Below are 22,692 nucleotides of genomic sequence, written 5' to 3' on the forward strand. Positions count from 1 at the left end.
AAGTAAACTGCCAACATAAATGTATAGATACCAAGGATACGGAGATACAAATTAAAATTATTACCCGCGGAAGTATGAGACCGAATCTAGATATTATTTTTAAATGAAAATATGAGGACAAATACTATAACAACCTATATAATGGAACCAGAAGTAAACCGCCTGTTCCCTAAAATGAAGTTTGAGGGCTCGTTTGGATGCAGCCCAAAAGATCTTTTATCATCTTGTCTATTTGAAAAAGATCTTTTTTTATTTTTTAAAAGTGTTTGGTTATTAACTTTTTTTAGCTTTTGGAAAAGTGAAAGCTATGAGCAGATCTTTTCCTGAAGTTCAAATATGCAGCTTATGAAATTTTGCTTTTCAGGAATCTATTCCCTAAACAATGCTTGGACAATTATATCCTCAAAAAATTTCAAAATGACATAGCATGTCCTCCTCATTTTCTAAACCCTCAAATTTTCTCTCTCCATCCCCTCACAACCCGTGCGTGCTGTGCCTTCCTCAATTCTCTCTCATGCTTCAATCTCCTTCCTCATCCTTTCCGATCTCCTTCCTCATCTCTTTCGATCATCCTTCATCATCTCTTCTTCTTCCTTTGTTAGCATCACAGGTTAACCAATTCTTCATTAATTTCTTTTTCTTCTCATTAAATTTTGAATTGTTATGGATTAGGGTTATACTTTTGTTTGTTTCATTAAGCTTGTGAAATGTCTCTCAATCAAGTTCCTGTGAAAAGAAAGAAAGCAGAATGGTGTTATAAAAATACTGAGGTTATGTTGAAAGTGTGCATAGAAGAGGTGAATTCTGGAAATAAACCTCATAGCCACTTCACTAAGCTTGGTTGGGAAAATATTGCAAAAAAGTTCAATAAGGCAACAAATTTGAAATATGAATATAAACAATTCAGAAATAGGTGGGATTCTTTGAAAAAGGAATGACAATTATGGGTTAAGCTTATAGGGAAGGACACAGGTCTTGGCTGGGATGGGGAGAAGAAAACCATTGCAACTAGTGATGAATGGTGGGAAACCAAAATTCAGGTATGTATTATTCAACGAAAATAGAGTTTTCGTGCAGGCCACTCTTTTGTTTTTTATGTGTGATTCTTGACTTTGCTAGCAAAAATTGAAGTTGTAGACTATTTTTTAGAAGCTTGCGTTTGAAATTTTAGTTGATAATTAGGTTGGTTATTACTTTGTTACTTGTTGCAATTGAGGTAGTTTACATGCAAAGAAATGAATGTGTTGATATAGTGATGTTTCTTTTAAAACCTAATGAAATGGAAATGTATTGGCATGTTTTTTATTACTCTGTTTTTATTGTCTGCTGCATGTTTATCAGCATCATTTGGTATTGCATAAAGGCATGTTTTGTTATCTGTAAATTTATAAAGGAATAGTTCTCTTTCTATTGATTCATGTAAATGTACAAAATATAACCAAAGATTGGTCTAATGGGTAAAAAATGAAATGCACCATGCTGATGCAGTGGCCATACCTGTTGGACACTTCCAATTTTATACATGTTGGACAGATGATTTGCAAAATGTTGCAGCTTCAGCAACTGCAAAACTCTTATCATGATCAGTTGTTTAATGCCACTTGCAATCTCATCACAATGGCAAACACATGAGCTGTTCCTGTTACTACAAATCCATGTTCCTCCTTTCACTTTTGTGCTAGCAATTTTCATAACGTCTAAAGTAATGGCTAGACAGATGTTTGTGAATACCATCATTTTCATCTCATTTGCATCATGAGGTAATATGTGCACACCATTTTTTATTTTTTTGACATTTTGTATGGTTTCCTTACTTGATTGTATGGGACCTTTGGAAGATCCAAAGTTATTTAATGGCATAGGGACGAAACAATTGTCATCATTCTTCAGAGAAATTCCAAAAGTGCAAGTTACTTCTCTGTCAAAATCTACCCAAAGGTGTAAATATATATAGTCATTCGTCATGATTTAAAACCTATTAGGATTTTTTTTTTTGTTCCAACATGTAAATAGAAAGTAGGCAGAAAAACAATTTTCCAACTCTATTATTTTTGCTTTCGCAGATGACTGAAGTGAAAAGATGTTACTGCCTTGTTCTTTTTTTTTTTAAAGCCTTGGAATGGTTTGAATATCTAATTCGCAGAAATATATTAGTATCTTAGAATTTAAGCAATGATTTGGTTTGTTGTACTCGTGCTGGGTATTTTTGGAAATTTTGGTGATTAAGGTAAGTAATTTTGGACTTTAGAGTAATGAGATTATTGATTTCTTTTTTGGTCACAAAATGATAATTGTTTTGTGGTTATTAGTTTTTTCTAGTGTCTAAAATCTAATTTGATTTCATGGGAGTGGCTATGAAGTGAAAGGAAGCCCATGCTTTTTGTCGGGTTTGATGTTTATGACATTATCTTTTTAAATCCAAATTTGAGTTTTGGTTGATGACGTGGTCTTCATAATTACTGGATGGAGTTTCTATGATGATGATGATGGAGTTTTATTAGAGTTGAAGTAGAAAAAAGATGTATGTGAGAAATAGAATAAGATGCTGTAGACAGTGTTAGGATTCTGGAATATATCATCTACACCCCATATTATTATTAGTTCAAGAGGCAGTTGTGCAGACATGTGTGGAAGCATTATTGGGGTCTAGTACTGTTCTTTATAAATTGAGATAGTAAATGTTGCATCATTTTCTTAATCAAACATTTATATTAAAAATTCTGAGTTAGCTTTATTTACAACATCAAAATGCCTATATGTCTCCTCATTTTCATTCATGTCTACCTTGTCCAGGAACCACCTTCTACCAATTTCTAACTCACTAGCACATTTGTGTACATCATTAGCTATTGGCTTCTCAATGTGATGGTCCCTTGAGTTTATTTGGTCCTAAAAAATTGCATGCTCTTCATGTGTATGGACATTGCTACCTTGCGATGTTTTCAAGCTATCTATTAAAATACTTATCTTTTCTTCCTTCAAAGATCTATGCTTTTTATTCATTGATTTAGAATTCTTACCTTTCACCAATGAGATTAATGATGCATCACCAAAACCATTTAATGAATGAGGAAGCACTCATACCTTAATTTAAGGCATGCATAATTAGGATTATGGTCATTATAAACACAAAGCCTTAAAGTGCTAATTAGTTTGTCATGTTCCACATGATATGTACAACAGCTCAAGAGTTATCCTATCATAACTTATGGTCACTTGCCATTATGAATATTTGTGTTATTAAACATAAATAGAAGCCTAAATCTCTGGCTTGGATGTGCCAGTATGTATTCCATTTCTTACCGAATATGTTTTACATAAAACAACTCCTTGGACACCAATGATTGTGGAAGCAGATGTAGTTCATCGTTTCCTTTTGATTTGGGCACTGCGTAATAATCTGGTTTTGTAGGATGTGGTTTGTCATCAAATTTGTAATCTATTTTGGGTTTGGGGTTCTCAAGCTTTGAATTTCACTATTTATCATTTTTTTTACAATGAAGGCAACACAGCTTTAAACCTATAAGAAGCATGTTTAGTTTTTTTTTTACCGTAATTTCTATTGTATTGTCATGTATTTTTTTTAAGAAGTTTTAACTTTATTGATCTTTGTGTGTATAACCTATAATTCCTTATATGCTCATGTCATAAGATAATTATCATGGGATTAAGACTGCCGTTAAATTTTTCTTTTAAGACTGGACTAGACTATTTATTAGTAGTTAACAAGACTTTTTTATTAGAATGTACTGAAATTTAACTAATACTAGTAGTAATAGTATTATTAAAGTGTATGTACCAACAAAATATTAAAGTGTGTTAGTAGAATTAAGGATGTGATAGTGACTTTTTAATTGAGATGATTTGCTTATGCATTCCACGTAAAATTACTTCTGAAGTACTCAAAATGACAACACACTATGGTGAGCTCAATTTTTGTGAGAAGTTGTGTCTTGTGTGTGCTATTATAAACTTTGTGGTACCCATAAGATGTGTATGATTACCCTTCCAGGTGGTAGATTAATTTGACTAGAGAGATTTTTTTTAATGTAAAGTTTTGAGGTTTGTGGGGACTACGCAGAAGTTTTGAACCTGCAAAAGTTAAAAGTTTATAGCTTTTTTCTTTAGGGAGAATCTACCCCAGATGACGAATCTTCTTACTCTCGGTATATTTGGAATTATGGATTATGGAGTTGAGAGGTACTGGACTACTCTAGGGAGATAAAATATTTTAAACTTGATTCCATAATTTGTTGCCTGATTTCTGGATTTTATTTTCTAAGAATAATAAATTATATGTGAGACAATTCTTCCAGTGGTCCTTATTGTGGGATTCAAATCCCCTCACCTAGGCCAGGGCCACGGGAATATGTCATTTTCCAAATTAAATCTGTTTGAAGAAAAGATCACCCACAAATGTATGCTCTTGTAAATTTCATGCTTGAAATGTTTAAAGAAAAGAACTAAAATAATAAAAATTATGATACCAAATAGGACTAGTTGTTTATGAACTAAAATAATAAAAATTATCATACCAAGGAGTATGTATTTCATTGATGTAATTACCCCTTAAACAAATATGATCTTTACAAGCACAATGGTTATTCTTTCTTGTTTTCAGTAATATTCTTCAGCTGTTGTTGCTGTTATCTTTATTTTTTGGCCACAGCCCGCAAACATAGATTCCTTTTTCCTTGTTGTGTGCCTTAGAAATGCATGACGAGAATCTATGATGCAGGACTAAGTGTAACATGAGTAATATTTGAAGGCACTTCTATATATTATAATGAGATTGATTTTTATCTCTTCACTTCCATGCCAAATATATATTATAATTCTTATTTTTTATTTTATAGGAGGATCTTGAAGTAGCAAAGTTTAGAGAGCAAGGCCTCAAATTCTTACCTGAGATGGAATTCCTTTTTAAGGGTACTATTGCTACTAGTTTTGCAGCATATGCACCATCTGAGGATTCAAGACAATATGAAGGATTCAACACAAGAACAGAAGAGACAAATGATAACATTGATGATAACATTGACATGGAAGTGAATGAGCCTGAGATAGACACGACAACTCAGAACATGTCTTCGGCAAAGGAAAGTGGACAGAGGAAGAGAGGTAGAGAGGGTGACAAAAGAATTGGGTTTGCTGCCAAGCTTTCCTCACAATTAGATTGTATTATTCAAACATTTGAATCTAGCGCATTTGCTCAAGACCCAACTAGCATTACTACATGTGTAGCAAAGTTGAAAGATCTACCAGGACTTGAGCGTGGGAGTGAACTATTTTACAAAGCCACTAGACTTATGAAAAAAAGGGCAAACAGGATCACCTTTGTTGCTTTAGAAGAGCCTGAGCTACAACTTGGATGGATCAAGTCTGACACTTAAGCACAAGTTCCTTAGTTTCTCCTCTATTTGATATCATTGACACTTGCTAGTTTTGCTTGGTTATGAACCTTGGTTGTGTTATGGATCTTAGTTTTTAATTTCAATTATGTCATAGATCTTTGATTTTAATTTTGGTTATGTTATGGATATTAGTAATGGTTTGGCTCTTGATTTTTTTATTTTCAGTTGTGTTATGAATTTTTTTTCCTTCTACAGGATGTCTTCATCATTATCATCAAATGACTCTTCATGTGACGATGACGATCACATTACGAAGAACAAAGTGTTGATGTTTTCTGTAGCTAATGTTACCAATTACTTCATGAGTTATGTTGTGAAAAATCCATGTAGAGATTCAAGCATGACAGGCCATCGTTGGATATCTAAAATTCTAAATGGTCATCCAATACGTTGTTATCAGATGTTTAGAATGAAGAAACTTGTCTTTCTTGAATTATGTGATATCTTGGAAACCAAGTACAACTTAAAGAAAACTCGAAATGTCAGCATTTATGAGCAAGTTGGCTTGTTTTTATACATGTTGAGTTAACCAGGTTCTGTTCGTAATTGTGAGGAAAGATTTCAACATTCAGGTAAAACAATATCTAGACATTTCCATAATGTCTTAGAAGCTGTGTGTATGTTTGCAAAGGATATAATTAAGCCTGTTGATCCATCATTTAGGGATACTCTTCATGAGATTCTAAAAGATGCCAGATATCGCCCTTACTTTAGAGATTGTATTGGTGCAATAGATGGTACTCATATACGAGTTTGCGTTCCCTCTCATCTACAAGGAGTCTATATTGGTCGGAAAGGCTACACTACCACTAATGTCATGGCTGTTTGTGACTTTAGCATGTGTTTCACTTTTGTTTGGACAGGTTGGGAAGGTTCTGCACATGATACTAAGATATTTATGGAGGCTTTACGTAAGCCTGCATTGCATTTTCCACATCCTCCTTAAGGCACTTAAAATTTATATATTATAAATACATGTATCATTATAATTTTGTGTTCTAACATGCTCTATTGTTTTATTCTTTAGGTAAATATTATCTTGTTGATTCTGGTTACCCTACTTTTATGGGTTTTCTAGGACCATACAAGAAAACTAGGTATCATCTCTCACAATTTAGAATTGGGCCTAGAATTAGGGGGAGAGTTGAAGTTTTTAATTATTATCATTCCAGTCTTCGAAGTATAATTGAACGTGCATTTGGTTTATGTAAAGCAAGATGGAAGATATTGGGTAATATGTCACCTTTTGCTTTGAAGATACAAAATCAAATCATTGTTGCTTGCATGGCTATACATAACTTCATTCAAAGAAATGACAAGAGTGGTGGAGAATTTGATTCGCTAGATGAAGATAACGAATATATAGATAGTGATGAGGATGAAAGTGAAGTTGGTCCTAGTACTACAACATGGGAAGAATCATATGCTTAAAGTATTCTACAAATGAAATGATTTAGAGAATCTCTAAAGAATATGTTTCCAACACGTATTTAATTTCTTTATTTTTTAATACTACAAGGTTGTCTGTTTATGGTATGGGTACATTTGAACAATTTTATATTAGAAAACATTATTGATTGTATTATTACCAGGTTAATAATATTTTATATTTTGTTATAAATTATAATTACATAGATAATAATTAAATTATAAATTAGAATGTATGTGGCAACATTACTAAAACAATAAATTAATTAAATTTTAAATATGAAAAGTAATTATGTAGAAAGATGTATAATTATATTTTTATGAGATACATTTATTTTATTTTTATAAAAATAATTATTTTTCAATCAAAATTTATAGAAAATATATAACAATATTTTAAATATAATGATAAAGTTAAAATATTTTTATAAATGAAATAGAAGAAAAAAATAATTTTTTAAATTTTTAATAATATTTAATTATTTAAGGCATTTAATAATTATATAATAATGTTTAAGTATTTAATTATTAGTTTTAATAATGTCAAAGTATATAATATCCTTTTTGGTAATTTTAATTATGCAAAAGATCTTCTACAATTTCATCCAAACACTATATTAATTTAAATAAGCACTTAATAGTTTATCATTCAAACATCAAATTAACTTATGTAAAAATAATTTTTCAGATAAGAGTTTCTTGATCTATAAGATCTTTTACAATAATGCATTCAAACAGGTCATGAGTCCAACAAAATAAAAAAAATTGGATTTTTTTTCGAATTTTGTGTGCTAAAGCAAAATCAATCTAAAATAGCTCGTGTTTGATTCAAATTCAAAATTTAAAGGCGAATTCATAGATTTTATCGAGCGGGTTCGAACAACCTAATAAATCCAACTCATTTTACACTTCTAGTTTTTAGTGACAAAATCATAATTTATTATATCCATATAAGATGTTATTCTAAGAAAAAAATACACAAGATTATATATCTTTAAAATATTTTTACCATACCCTTATATAAGTTTTTGATAGGCAATTACCCTGTATATAAGTATTCAACCATTAATACAATCAATTTTTTTTTTTTTTGCTTTCAAATACTTTACAATGATTAATATTTGTTAATGGGTTGAAGTGCAATCTTTAGTCCACTTTAGAGTTTATACTGTCATTTTGACAAACCTTAAGGGGTGAGTATCATTTTCTAAAAAATTTACTTGTAATACTTACGTTTTTAAGATGTTTCAAATTATTTTTGATACTTGTGTTCAAGCATATATGTTTAAATTTGTAAAGGCTATCCGTCTTCACTATCTAATCATATATTGAAAGATTTGTCTTTCACTTATCATATGAGGAAATACTTTAAGATCGAAAACAAAAAGCTTTTGTGACTCAATCAATATATAATAGTCAAGTAAACTAAATTGATAAATCAAGGTATAAACGTATTTATTGACTCAATCAATGGAAAAGGGATAAAAATGACAAGATACAAGTCAATATTAGGTTTTACAACAAAACTAGTAAAACCAGCAAATTTCAACATATACGTGTTCTCATACAAGAAATTAAAAAACTGTAAGAATAATGACAATTATAACCTCTATATATGTTCATACATCATATATAACATATCTACCAAAGTTACTCACTCCAACCCTAAGAAAAGTAGGGTGGAATATATGTTTCGGTACAATCAAACACCGTGGATGGATCGATTGCAAACTGAACCACAGATCTTAGGTCATCCCAATTCTCATTGGCAAATGCGTGGTCCTCAACATTATTCTGGTTCCAAAAATTTGGGTAAGGGGTGGTTGATGGGGCCTGAAGATGGGATAGTGGGCCAAATTGGCCCAAAAACAAGTGTTTCTTTTCATCAACTTGTCCAATAACTGGTTTTCTTTCTATTTGTTGCATCATCATAGGGTCTCTGCAAATCAAATATGGCTTGCAGCAATTGTCAGAATCTAAGATGGATGCGTTGGAATTCACAGGGTTTGGTTTGGTGGCTGGTGTTGAGTCTTTCAAGTTTGGAGCGTACTTCTTGAAAGATGGGATGCGTTTGAATATCCTGCAGAGTGTCCACACCTCCTGCAAACACATAAATGACATAGAGTCAATGATATTTTAGAGTTATTATTTATATTCATATATATTTAACTTCATTTATAATTTACTTTTCCCCATTTTTCCTTTTCTTTTTTCTTCTTAATGTCCATCTTATCATTTATTGTATCTATCAATTTTTTCTCTCTATCAGTCTTTCTTTCCCATACAGTACAATCCAAAAACGAAGAAATTATTAAATAATCTCATATCACTACATGTCTTTGATTGGTTAATTTTAATATGACATATATTTAATTTTTTAATTTGTGAAAAAATCAATAATTCTTAATTATATATCATATGGATATTAATTTGGATCATGATGGTGCCCGATTGACCACCTAATATTTTTTCCAAAAAAATACGATATATGTTTAACATTTTTCAACACTTTAATGGTTACTTGTACAGCGGGATTTTGGGGTATAGAAAACTCACTTTGAAAATTTTAAGTAATCTTGTCATACCAAAATTTTGTGTATATTTCTCTCATTCTAATAAATTTTGGTAAGACCGCACTTATTTAATGTCTATAAGAAAAAGTTGGATGCAATTATTTTTTGAAAAAGACACAATTTTTTGTAACAAGATCATGAAAAATATTGAAGACTCATTCCGAGAGACTGGGTCATGCTTAATAAAGGGGAATTGCATGTGTTTTGTAAGTCATGACAGTTACGTTCAACCAAAATGTCAGTATTCAACGGGGTTGACTTTGCCATATCTGTAAAGTTCATTATATGGGAAGCAATCGACCAGAAAATTTCCTGTCTTATTTTCAGACGTTCTATATAAATGATCATTATTTTACTATTGCAAAAGCTTTTTTTTTTTTGGTATTTTCTAATACCTATTCCCATGTATTTTTTATTTTGTATTTTTTTTTTACATAAATGACATCATTCAAAATAAAAATTTCAAGATACTGCATATAGCATCAAGCAATTAAGCATGTTGTAATATTTTGGGGAATCATAAGATGATTTATTAGTTAGAGGAGGGACATAAAAGTTGAAGTGATGCTAAGGAGGTTATGCGTCTGAATTTCTTTGCTAACATAACATTTTGATTATTAATATTTGTCGATGAAAAAGTTTTAATTTTTTGGTATTTAAAAACAAGTTTTAATTTTTTTTGTTGTTGTTGAATAAAGCAAGTTTTAATTTAGTTCTATATAAAATGATGCAGAATAAAGCAAGTTTTAATTTAGTTAATTCTATACAAATGATGCAGGAATATAAGTTTAAGATAGTACAGTAAAAAAGTTAATCAAGTAAATATTATTTATTAATTTAATTGTAATGGCTTACTAGGCTTAATTAATTTTTTTAAATAACCTAAAAAATAAATTAGTGTTTGATTTGATTTGATTTATTTTTTAAAGTTTTTCTTTATCTTAAATGGAGAATGCAAACCAAGTAGTCAAGTACAATATAAAAAACTATAAATAAAAGTATTTTTAATGAACATGTTCTGAAAAGTAATGTTTTTACTTTCTATAAAAACTAGTTGGAAGAGTACTAGAGAATTTTTAAAAAGTTGAATCAAACAATATCTTAGCTTAACTTACTAAATAAGTTAAGTTAGACCTATTGCAAATTGGCTCATAGACCCTCAACATCATCTAATTTATTTCTATCCTAACCTAAAATACTTTTACAAAAGTTAATTAAATTTTGAATGCAATGTAATATATTTGACTAACCTAATATTGTTCTATAAAAACAAACTAGATAGGAAACCTAGAAGTGGTCCAAATCTGGCTCAACAGGCTCAGACATTTATTTTAACTGACCGAATTTTGATTGATACAAAATGGTCTTATAGTGAATATAATGCAATTATGAGATTAGACCATAACTGGATAAATATCTGGTTCCTAGTCAAATCAGATTCGATTCATTTTGTTAATTAATATTATTACTTATCAAAGAAAACCTATATATGTTATGACTATATGAAATCAATTAATGGAAATCAGAGTTTTTATTTCTTTTATCAAAATAAAGAATTTTATTACGTAGTATAAGTAGTATTCCTATCCATTGTAATTAAGACCATCATAAAATGCAATAATATTGACATTAAGAGTGTAATTTTACTCATATATTAACATGACTATGTTGGGTAAAATATATTAAAAGCCGAAAGCATTTGATACTTGAATGCTTTTAAATTGGCTTATTAAATTATAATTATTTAATAAAATTATTTTTTGAAATAATTGATAAACATAAAAGGACATAAATGAACATATTTCATAATATTTTTATATAAATTTTATTTTATTTGAAGATTAAAATACTTTTTTGAGGTGTTATAATTTTAGTTTTAAATTAATTTTAAAATTTTATAATTTTTTATTTATAGATAAATTATTTCCATAAATTTTTAGTTTCAAGTATTATATTTTTTTCGTATCATGTATTCTACTATTAATATTATACTACATCTTAAAATATTTTTTAATCAAGTTTAAAATAAAGTATAAAAACACACTATTTTTATTATGTTAATAAATGCAATGGTTAAAATAAATAGTCAAATATAAAATTATTCAAAATATAATAAAAATTTCAAAAAATATAATATTTATCAATTTCAATTTTGTGAAGTATAATGTTGAAATATTAAATTAAATATTATAAATGATATAATGATTAAAGTAAATAGTGTAATATGAAAAATGTGTAGAAGCTAGGAATGAGAGACAAAAAGAAAATAAATAATAAAGTTATGTTTTATTGAAAACAGGTAATAAGAAAATTTAATAAATATTTAAAGGATATTTTTTTAAAAAAAACTTAGAAATTAATATTTTAAAAAATACTATTTCAAATAGACTTAAAAAATCACTAAAAATTACTAAAAAGAAATTTCTTTATTAAATAAATTTTTCAATTAGTAAAAAAACTAAAAGTTAACTAAGATGAGTATAGTCTAACTATTTTCACGTCACCATTTAATTATGATTAATTAAATGTAAAAATTGTAATGAATTATAATTGTTATTATAGTAAAGTCAATATAAACTATAATGATAATCTAGAAAAATATCACGCCTTAGACTATTATAGTTGAATAAATAGACTCGTTTAATCAATATGAATGATAGTTTAGAAAGTTTAACTTCATTCACACGTTATCGTAAATTTCAGAAGAAGAAAAAACAGAAAGAAAATACAAACTTCCTCTATTTGACCACACATGTGCACATCAATTGTTTCCACGTATGGATAGACATGTATACAATAATTCCTAAGAAAACCAAAGTCAAATCTTATTGTAAATAATTAATACACTGGTTATTTACTGTTGTAGGTAAATTAACAAGTGTTTAAAGTCTGCGTTTGCTTATAGTTTTCCCTCATAAAATGGGTCTGACCATGCTACCTATCTGGAATAATTTGAACATACACTAGTAAGCTTTTAGTGACTTGAATATGAACAGATCTCTGACCAAGAATCTCAGCATTTGTTATAATTTAAATATATGCTCTCCCTATATTAGTCTTATATATGGTTCTAGACGGTGTGCCTTTCCAATTTTTGAATATAAAAAAAGGAAAAAGGTAAAATAAGAAATATGAAGTTAGTTTTAGTCATACAATGATGCATGTATATGGCCAAAGATTATTTTTATTAAATTTTACTTCAATTATATATGTTTTTATTATGTGTTCAAGACAAATTTTTTAGATTAATTTCTCTGCACTGTGGTAAAAAATTATCCTATTAATTAAACCAATCAGAAATCATATTAAATAAGATTTTTAATTTAAAAAAATTATTGTAAAATTTAACCAACTTATCATAGATAATAATTTCTCATTGATGGGTAGTATAAAAACTTTTACAGTATATATTCTATTTTTTCATAATTTTTCGGGCATCTCACTTAATTAATATGCTTGTTAAAAAATATATTTAAAACACATTAATTGTACATATGATCTTATTGTAATTAAACAATAATTATATGAAATCATATATATATATATATATATATATATATATATATATTGATTAATTGATAGACTTACTGCTTCTTGAACATCATTGGGGCTGGATTTTGCATTGGGTGGAAGGCGAAACTCATGCATCATCCAATCAGTTTTGGTGCCTTTGCCAGCACTTCCACGGTAATAGACCAATGACTTCTTCAGGCCAATGCATTCATGGGGTTCTTTCACGCAATATATGGACTTGTCAATCCCTGTGGCCTTCCAGAACCCTGACCTAGTTACCCTGTTTGGCCTCACGCTGTTTCTGTACTTCCTCCCTCTTATGCAGAAAAAATACCACTCTTTGTCCCCAAAAGAATTCACCTCTTCATGCATTACCACAAAAAAGAAAAATTAATTAACATATTTAGAAATAATGAATTAACTATATATATTTATTTGCCTTGAAAATTCAAAGTATGGTATATTTCTTATAAAAGAAGTTGAATCAACCATTACATGCACTTTCATTTAGCTTAATTGTGTTAAGCGCCATATCTCATCGTTTCATTCAACAAAATCAATTTATCTTCATCAAATGACACTCAACTCCTTAATTATTTGAAACAATCTTATAAATTAAGAAACCATTAACAAAAATTTAGCAGCAGAAGGATACCAAAATACTTATTATTTTCCACCATATTGTGTACTTACAAGTGGAGCTTATAGTGGAAGCAGATCTTACTTGGAAGATCCCATGGATCATATTTGTAGATATCAACCTGTTTGATGAGTTCAATTTTTAGAGGCTTTTTGTCCACCTTTCTCTGCAGATAAAACCCAACAAGCTCTTCATCCGTGGGGTGGAATCTAAAGCCAGGAAGCACAACCTCTTCATCCTTCTTGGTATCATCAGAGCTATGCACCTTAACATTCATTTTTTATATTTTCTCTATTATTTGTTTCCAACCACACGCCAAAGTACTTTTTAAAACCGATGGGAAGATTCTAATGATGTGAAAATAATTTTCCACATCCCCACATATTTATACACATTTTTGAGATATTTTTTGGTTTCGTTGTTTGTTTTGAATATTGGCAACTGGAGTCAAGTCAAACATTTCGATTATGAGATCATATGTATCCCTAAAGGGAAAGAAGGTTGGTCCCAATGCTGACAAGTTTATAATTATGAACCACACTACAAGACATTAGGATTTTTCTAGGGTTAGGGTGTGGCACGGGTGATGCATATGCATATGGTGGTCCTCCCTATGTACCATCATGGTTAATTAACCATATTGATGGTGAAAAGCGAGTGACATGAGAATTTTTGAAACATAGTGAGTTTTCATTGCCTCAACATATTGGAAAGTCAAGCAGAGGAGGGCACCATTTTGACTATTGGAGATATGAATGGAATAAATATATATAAACAACACTGTCAATTGAGGGGAAAAGTCAAATTACATTTCAAAGACATCAATACTGTTGTAGAAAAATTTCCTGGGCTTTATCTCAAAAAATAAAATTAAACAAAATTGAAGGCTTAATTACTTTAATAAAAGGATCCATGCATTAGTGATCGACCAAACTGCCTGTAAAGATATATATGTTGTCCCTCTCTGACGAATATAGTAATCAGTGCAAACTTCTGGTGGTATTAGTTATTCTAGTTTGAGTCATCTTAATTATAGAACGTTGAGTTTTTCAGTGTGTCTCTTTGCAGTTTTTGGAGAATCCAAACAATTTTATTTTATTTTGTATTGTTTCATGATTCCCTGAGCATTTGACGGTTTGTGCTATCCATTATTGCATGCATAGCATTTTCCTTAAGTGATTTTGGTTTACCACCATAATAATATTTAGAAAGATATGAATTGAACACAGTGAGTGAATTTCATTGCCTCTACAAGTTACAGCATCAATTAATATACCAATTAGAAAAAGAAAATTGAACTTTACTTGTCTTGGTAATTTATAAACCATGTCCGTGATTTGAACATTATCAAATTTAAAAAGCAGTAAAAGTCGAGAAACACTCTGAAACATAACTTTGTAACACACATAATCTAAGTAGATTACACCATAGCATACAAAAAAAATGAGCAGGATGCAATTTTTTCTACTTAAAAGAGATCTAATTAAGCTACATGTAATGAGCATATAGGAAAAGACTCCAAAGGTGAAACAAAACACTAGACATATGTCTTGCACTTGAGACACAACTGATCTTGTACATAATAATATTTAGGATAAGGCAAGCATTTTTAGTATGGTTGTTAAACTTGCGATTCTACGTAGAATCGTGGAGGTTCTGTAAACTCGACTCGTAGAATCGAATCGTAAACTCGTAAGAGTTTACTCAAAAGGCAGCAACAGAACCCACTACCCAAAAGGCAGCAACAAAACCCACTACTCACCCTTGATGAAGTCAGAATTTCAATTAACAGATAATTTGTCCATGTCCAGGGGACCACCTTAGCGTTGCCAGAATTCAACACTAAACATCGTTTCAAACTTTCAATTAACAGAGATTTCAATTAACAGATACTCCCTTAATTTAGCAACAGAACCCAAAACTCAACACTACAATGAAACTAACAATAGTCTTGCCAGAATTTCAATTAACAGATACTCCCTTAATAAGCATCGTTTCAAACTTTCAATTAACAGAGATGAATTAACAAAGAAGCTTTGAGAAATAAAACACCTTAGCGTCGTGGAGCAAAGCTTGGAGCTAGGTCATGAAATGAGGCCTTTCGATGAGTGAGGGCTTTCAAGTTTCAAACAATGACGACGAGTAGCTCAGCAGTCCAGCACGACAACGATGACGACGACCACTACGATGCGAGTAGCTTAGCGAGAGTCATTTTCGGGGGTTAGCAGCTTGAACAAGGCAGAGTGAGTGAGTAGAGAGTCGCGAGAGTCATTCTCGGGGGTTATTTTACGATGTCGATTAGGATTTTCGTAAACTCGTGGACTCGGAGTAGACTCGTGAGTCTACCCAAACTCATCAATCGGACGAGTCTACTCCAGTTTCGATTCTACTTCCGATTTAAATCGTCAACCCTTAGTAGAATCGTAAAATCGTACGATTTTACGATTTAAATCACGAGTTTAATAACAATGATTTTTAGAACTCTTCCAAAACTTTAACTTTTGAAAATACCATAATGAAGAGAAGGCAAACTTCCAGACAGCAACCAAGACAGTAAAAAATTCTCTATTAATTGGTTATTTAATTTGTTTAGATACATCTTGCATATAATGTGTTTGATTATATATATATATATATATATATATATATATATATATATATATATTACAATAAATATTAATTGTTAATTTATTAATTTTTGTTTGTGGGAAAGATTCGAATTCACAATCGAATCTTTCCCTTTATTCATTTAACCATTAATTCAACCTTAATTAATTATAATGCCTTAACATACATTATTATATACAAGTGATTTTTTTATACATTTACTATATGGAAAACTCATACTTTTATAGAGAAATTGTCAAATAATTTTTTATTGCTTATTTTCAAGATAAATGCTTTAAAAAATTTCAAAAATTAATGATAATTAATTAGTATAGAAATTGAAAAATATGATGGTATGCTTTATAAAATTCAACTCACAACTCTCCGCAATTTCGAAAAGACGATGATATGCTTTTCAGTTTTCATATTTTTGTTGAAACAATTGATTCTAATTTGAATTATTTCTCTTTGATAGATAGTAACAGTAATGCTGAAGTTTTCTTTCATCCTTCTCTTTTCAAGTGTTTGATTTAATGTTTACCAACTTATAATTTCTGGCGTGACACATGATGCTGAAGTCAGTTTTTTAATTTTTTTTACAAAGATATTCCCTCTATCCTTAATTATAATTTTTTTTAGAAATTTATTTGTTCATTTTTATAAGATTATTTTCTAATTTTTAGATGTATTAATTATTTTTTTTCTAACATATTTTTACTTAATTATTCTTTATCTAAATATTAACGAGAAACAATTAAGTAGACAAAGAAATGAGAAAAGAATAATTTTGGAATAATAGTAAAAATAATTGATAAATTTAATATAATTAACTAAGACTCTATTTGGGGTAGTTTTAGTTTTGAGTTTCAAAATTTTTAAAAATAACAACCTACTTTTTAGTTTCAAAAACATTTTAAACTAGTTTTAAAATATGATTAGTTTCAAATAAACTCATTTTGAAAGTTTTATATCATATTAAAATTAGTTTAAGAATATTTTTGTGTGGTGGTAATGACAGTGGTGATAATTAGGGGTGGGAATAGGTCATATCAGACTTTAAAAGGTCTGAGCCTAGCCTACCATGAACTTTTCAGGCATGAGTCTGGCCTATAGCCTATCAAAGACTTTTATTTTGATTCGGCCTAACCTTTTTAAAAGTTTAACCTAGCCTGATAGTCTTTTTAAAAGTCTTCTTCACATTAAATCTTTAATATTCCTTCATGGAAAAGGAGGAGAAGCGCTAGTAGGCTTTCACCAAGAAGAAAGAATATATACATGGAAAAGAGAAGGTAAAAAGAAGATGAAATTAAAAATGTTAAAGGAATAAGAAGATGCAAGAAAAAATGGTAAGGTTTTGAAGTTTTACCTCTATCAAAGCTTGAAGTGAAAAGGATATGATTTTTGTTTGCTTTGGAATAGGAACGTAATAGAAAAGTTAAAAGGAAAAGGAAACCTAATAGGAAAAGGAAACGTTAGTAGGAATACGAAAGCCAATAAAAATAATGAGGAATGTAAAGGGTCACATGACTCACACCTAAATTATAATTAAAGTCTTACTTGATTATAGGAATGAAAGTTATGGAGCAATGTGTAATCAAAGTCTGCTAGTTTCAAAAAAAAATATTAATTGTACCAAAAAAATAATATAAGTATATATACATATATATAGGCCGGCCTATCATGCTTATTAAGGCTTTTTAATAAGCCTAAGCCTGGTCTACTTAATTTAATAGGCTTTTAAAAAAGTTTGAGCCTAACCTTTTAATTATATAGACTAGTTCAGGCTAGACTTTATGTAGGCCAGGTCGTAAGCCCCTATAGGCCGGGCTGACCTATTCCCACCCCTAGTGATGATGGCAATATTAGGGTTTCGAGCCCATGACTTACTAGATATTGGAATACGCACAAGCCATTAGACTGTTGAAAGTTTTTTGATATTTATTTGTTTTTCATGTTATATCCTTACTCTATTTACCTTTATAATTTATGTAGTTTTCATTTATTTTATGCATGAATATATTCTCGAAAAAATTTATTCTATGCATATATATATATATATATATATATATATATATATATATATCAAATGCATAATATTATGTTTCAATTATAAAATTATATACGAGAATTTTATTCATCATTGTATTATATCTTGATCTTGAAATGTATAATATGATTTATTCTTGTATGATTAAGTTTTATGTCTAAGTGACATTTATGATTTTGATTAATTATGGATTAGTCACAACATCTATAATTTGATTCAAATTATATATTAAGATGTTTAAAGATCATATAAGGAATTAGACATAATATTGCGAATAATTGTACTTTATATAATAAATTTTATCCCACATGAATTTTTATTATATTTGTATAATTAATTGGGATAAAATGACATATTATTTTTCATGGTTTATCCACAGAGATCATGAGGTATGCATAATTTGTCAATTTTATCATAAAGTAAATATTTGCGATAGAAAATTAAATTATTTTCATGTTGTGCATGAATTTGAGTATGTAATTTGATTATTCTATCATAAAATTTAATTATTTCTTACTGAATTAAAAATTTAGCCCACAGACAATTTTTATGTCACAAGATTCAATTTTCTGATATGTTTACATTGGTAAAACATACAATTAAGATTAATATGCCTCAAATTTTGACATAATCCTTTGGATTTTATAGCTTCTCAAACTATTAGTTTTTTTTTTTATTCAATGTGATGTTCCCGAACTCAAAGGAGATAACTATAAGATATGGAATGAGAGAATTCTTCTGCAATTGGGATGGAAGGACATAGACTATGCTATAAGGAAAAACGAACCACCTGTAATCACTCATGAAAGTAGCCCAGCTGTTGTTGCGCTATATGAGCAGTGGGAGCGATCCAACCGGCTCAACATGATGTTCATTAAGACCAAAATCTCAACCAGGATACGTGGTTTTATCGACTATCATTAAAGGGTCTGAGACTTAGTTAAGGCCATTAATGACCAATTCATCACTTCAGATAAGGCTTTAGCAAGCACCCTGATCATGAAATTCTCCTCTCTCCGGCTCACCAATGTGAAAGGTGTGCGTGAGTACATAATACAAATGCAAGATATTTCAGCTCAACTTAAGAAACTGAAGGTTGATATGTCTGAGTCTTTCCTGGTGCACTTCATTTTGAACACCCTTCCGTAGGAATATGTACCATTTAAGATTTCCTACAACACACATAAGGACAAATGGTCTATCAATGAATTAATGACCATGTGTGTTCAGGAAGAAAAAAGGCTTGTAATGAAGATGGGTGAGAGTGCATTGCTGACAACTGCTTGTGGGAAGAACAAAGCAGCTAAGTTTCAAGCTAATCAGAAGGGGAATGGTAAAATATCACCTCAAGTTGATATTAAGAAGGTGGTAAAGTGTTTCTTTTGTAAGAAGAAGAGAAACATGAAGAAGAATTGCCCTTGATTCCAAAAATGACTTGAGAAGAAAGATAAATCAATCTCATTAGTATGTTATGAATATAATATGGCTAGTGTTAATATTAACACCTGGTGGATTGATTCTAGATCTACTATCCATATTGCAAATTCTTTACAGGGTATGCAAAACCTAAGGAAACCAGTGGGAAGTGAGCAAAGCATTTTATCAGGCAATAAGCTAGGCTCACCTGTGGAGGCTATTGGAACTTGCATTTTAACTTTAAGTAGTGGCTTTATTTTGAAATTAGAAAGGACCTTTTGTGTACCAAGCTTTTCTTGAAACTTGATTTCTGTTTCCAGACTCGTACCTTTTGGATATTCCTTTAATTTTAAAGACACATCGTTTGAGTTATTTTATAATTCTAAATGTGTTGGGAATGATATCTTGTCTGATGGTCTTTATCTTCTTGGTTTGCAAAATTATGCCACTTATAGTTCAATGCATGTTCAAACTGGTATTAAAAGGTGTAATATTAATGAGAATTCCTCTATGTTATGGCACCGGAGATTAGGACATATCTCCATTAAGAGGATTAAAAGGTTAGTGAAAGATGGGGTACTCAATACTCTAGATTTTGCTGACTTTAAGACTTGTATAGACTGCATTAAGGGTAAGCAGACCAACATGTCTAAGAAAGGTGCTAACAGGAGTTCAAGCATATTAGAAATAATTCATACTGATATTTGTTGTCCTAGTATGGATGCACGTGGTCAGAAATATTTTATCACCTTTATAAATGATTATTCACAATATATGAATGTTTATTTGCTTCATAACAAAAATGAAGCATTAGAAGCCTTCAAAGTCTTTAAGGCTGAATTTGAGAACCAATGTGGCAAGCAAATAAAAATAGTGAGATCGGATAGAGGTGGAGAATATTATGACAGATATATTGAGAATAAACTATGTCTGGCAGATATTAACACCTTTTGTAAAGTTTCTTCAAGAACATGAGATTGTTGCCCAGTACACTATGTCTGGTTCTCCAAATCATAATGGTGTGGCAAAAAGAAGGAACCGAACATTATTGGACATGGTACGAAGTATGTTCAGCAACTCCAATCTTCCTAAATCCTTGTGGGCTGAAGCACTAAAGACGACAGTGTATATATTAAACCGTGTTCCAACCAAGATTGTCCCAAATACACCTTTTGAGTTATTTAAAGGTTGGAAACTGAGTTTGAAACATATGTGTGTTTGGGGTTGTCTGTCTGAGGTGAGAATATATAACTCATAAGAGAATAAACTTGGCCCGAGGACTATTGGTGGGTATTTCATTGGATATGCCAAAAGGTCTAAAGGTTATAGCTAGGTTTTATTATCTAGATCATATTACTAGGATTGCGGAATCAAGAAATGCCAAGTTTCTTGAAAATGACTCGATCATTGGGAATGATCAATTGAAGGACTTAGATTATGAAATTGATTATATAGAGTCTCAACCTTTTCACATCAAGTGAAAGATTGGTTGTAATTCATACCCCCCAAGTTCAAAAGGATGATGAATAACACATGACTAGTATTCCAAAACCTGTTGCTGATAATCCAGTAGATCAAATTGATCATCGAATTCCAGAAAATGATGAAAAACCAGCTGAACAACATGATCCCCAAGAAAATGTTGATGCAACATTAAGGAGGTCTACTAGAGTAAGAAAATCAGTTATTCCAAGTGATTATATTGTATATTTGCAACAATCTGACTATAATATTGAAGATGAAAATGATCCCAAAACTTTTGATCAAGCCATGATTTGTAAAGAGTCAAATTTATGGTATGATACCATGAAGGATGGGATGAATTCCATGCAGAGTAACAGAGTTTGGAACCTTGTAGAGTTGCCTAATGGGGCCAAGGCCATTGGCTATAAATGGGTCTTTAAGACCAAACGGGATTCATTAGGATACATTGAGAGATACAAGTCAAGACTCGTTGCTAAGGGATTTACTCAAAAAGAAGGAATCGACCACACAAAGACTTTTTCTCCTGTATCTAAGAAAGATTCTCTTCATATTATCTTGGAATTAGTTGCTCATTTTGACCTTGAGTTGCAACAAATGGATATGAAAACAACCTTTCTTAATGGTCATTTAGAGGAGGAGATTTATATGAAACAATCTGAAGGCTTCTTCTTAAGTAGTGGTGAGCATTTGGTTTGCAAACTTAATAAATTTATATATGGTTTAAAACAAGTCTCTCATCAATGGTACCTTAAGTTTCATGGGATAATTTCTTCATTTGGTTTTGATGAAAACCCCATGGATCAATGCATATACCTCAAGGTCATTGGGAGTAAAATACGTTTTCTTGTTTTATATGTAGATGATTTTTTACTTGCAGCCAATGATCAGGGTTTGCTACATGAGGTGAAACAATTTCTCTCTAAGAATTTTGACATTAAGGATATGGGTGATGCATCTTATGTCATCGGCATTAAGATTCATAGAGATAGACCTCGAGGTATTTTAGGTCTATCCTAGGAAACCTATATTAAAAAAAATTTAGAGAGGTTTCAGACGAAAGATTGTTCACCAAGTGTTTCTCCCATTGTGAAGGGTGATATGTTTGATTTGAACCAATCCCCAAAGAATGACTTTGAGAGGGAACAAATGAAAAACATTATTTATGCTTCAATTGTTGGAAGCCTCATGTATGCTCAAGTGTGCACAAGGCCTGACATTTCTTTTTCAGTTGGAATGTTATGAAGATATCAGAGTAATCCAAGAATTGACCACTGAGAGCTGCAAAGAAAGTGACGAAGTACCTTCAAGGGACCAAAGATTATATGCTTATGTATAGACAAAGAGACAATCTAGATGTGATTAGTTATTTAGACTCAGATTTTACTGGTTGTGTTGACTCTCACAAATCAACATCTAGGTTCATTTTCATGATGGCAGGTGGAGCTATTTCTTGGAGGAGTGTTAAGCAGACTTCGACTACTACTTCTACCATGAAAGCTGAGTTTGTCCCTTGTTTTGAGGCTACATCACATGGTGTATAACTTAAGAGTTTCATTCATGGGCTGAAGA

The 22,692-nt window shown here is 30.4% G+C and overlaps 2 protein-coding genes across 2 annotated transcripts; one reads left to right on the plus strand and one right to left on the minus strand.

Annotated features, from left to right (window-relative positions):
- Positions 1-6,033: 6,033 nt before the first annotated feature.
- LOC114396948 lies at positions 6,034-6,845 on the plus strand. The gene is made up of 4 exons (XM_028359107.1): positions 6,034-6,151; positions 6,278-6,325; positions 6,442-6,511; positions 6,587-6,845. Exons 1-4 carry the CDS (start codon positions 6,034-6,036, stop codon positions 6,843-6,845), a joined length of 495 nt encoding a protein of 164 aa, XP_028214908.1.
- Positions 6,846-8,315: 1,470 nt separating this feature from the next.
- Positions 8,316-13,909, minus strand: LOC114395586 (transcription factor JUNGBRUNNEN 1-like). Its single transcript, XM_028357410.1, has 3 exons — positions 13,653-13,909; positions 13,004-13,290; positions 8,316-8,942 (listed from the first exon to the last, which is right to left on the minus strand). Exons 1-3 carry the CDS (start codon positions 13,843-13,845, stop codon positions 8,508-8,510), a joined length of 915 nt encoding a protein of 304 aa, XP_028213211.1. The 5' UTR covers positions 13,846-13,909; the 3' UTR covers positions 8,316-8,507.
- Between the last annotated feature and the right edge of the window lie 8,783 nt (positions 13,910-22,692).

Source organism: Glycine soja, chromosome 18 (assembly GCF_004193775.1).
Source record: "Glycine soja cultivar W05 chromosome 18, ASM419377v2, whole genome shotgun sequence".
In the NCBI taxonomy this organism is placed as follows: domain Eukaryota; kingdom Viridiplantae; phylum Streptophyta; class Magnoliopsida; order Fabales; family Fabaceae; genus Glycine; species Glycine soja.

Bases quoted from the DNA above. Each gene is read 5' to 3' on its own strand.
- LOC114396948 (XM_028359107.1), top strand. From the start codon at position 6,034: ATGTTTGCAAAGGATATAATTAAGCCTGTTGATCCATCATTTAGGGAT. The intron at 6,152-6,277 runs GTACTCATATAC...TTGTTTGGACAG, and splicing joins TTGTATTGGTGCAATAGATG to GTTGGGAAGGTTCTGCACAT. The intron at 6,326-6,441 runs GTAAGCCTGCAT...TTTATTCTTTAG, and splicing joins GATATTTATGGAGGCTTTAC to GTAAATATTATCTTGTTGAT.
- LOC114395586 (XM_028357410.1), bottom strand. From the start codon at position 13,845: ATGAATGTTAAGGTGCATAGCTCTGATGATACCAAGAAGGATGAAGAG. The intron at 13,291-13,652 runs GTAAGATCTGCT...TAATGCATGAAG, and splicing joins TGATCCATGGGATCTTCCAA to AGGTGAATTCTTTTGGGGAC. The intron at 8,943-13,003 runs GTAAGTCTATCA...ATGTGTTTGCAG, and splicing joins CCAATGATGTTCAAGAAGCA to GAGGTGTGGACACTCTGCAG.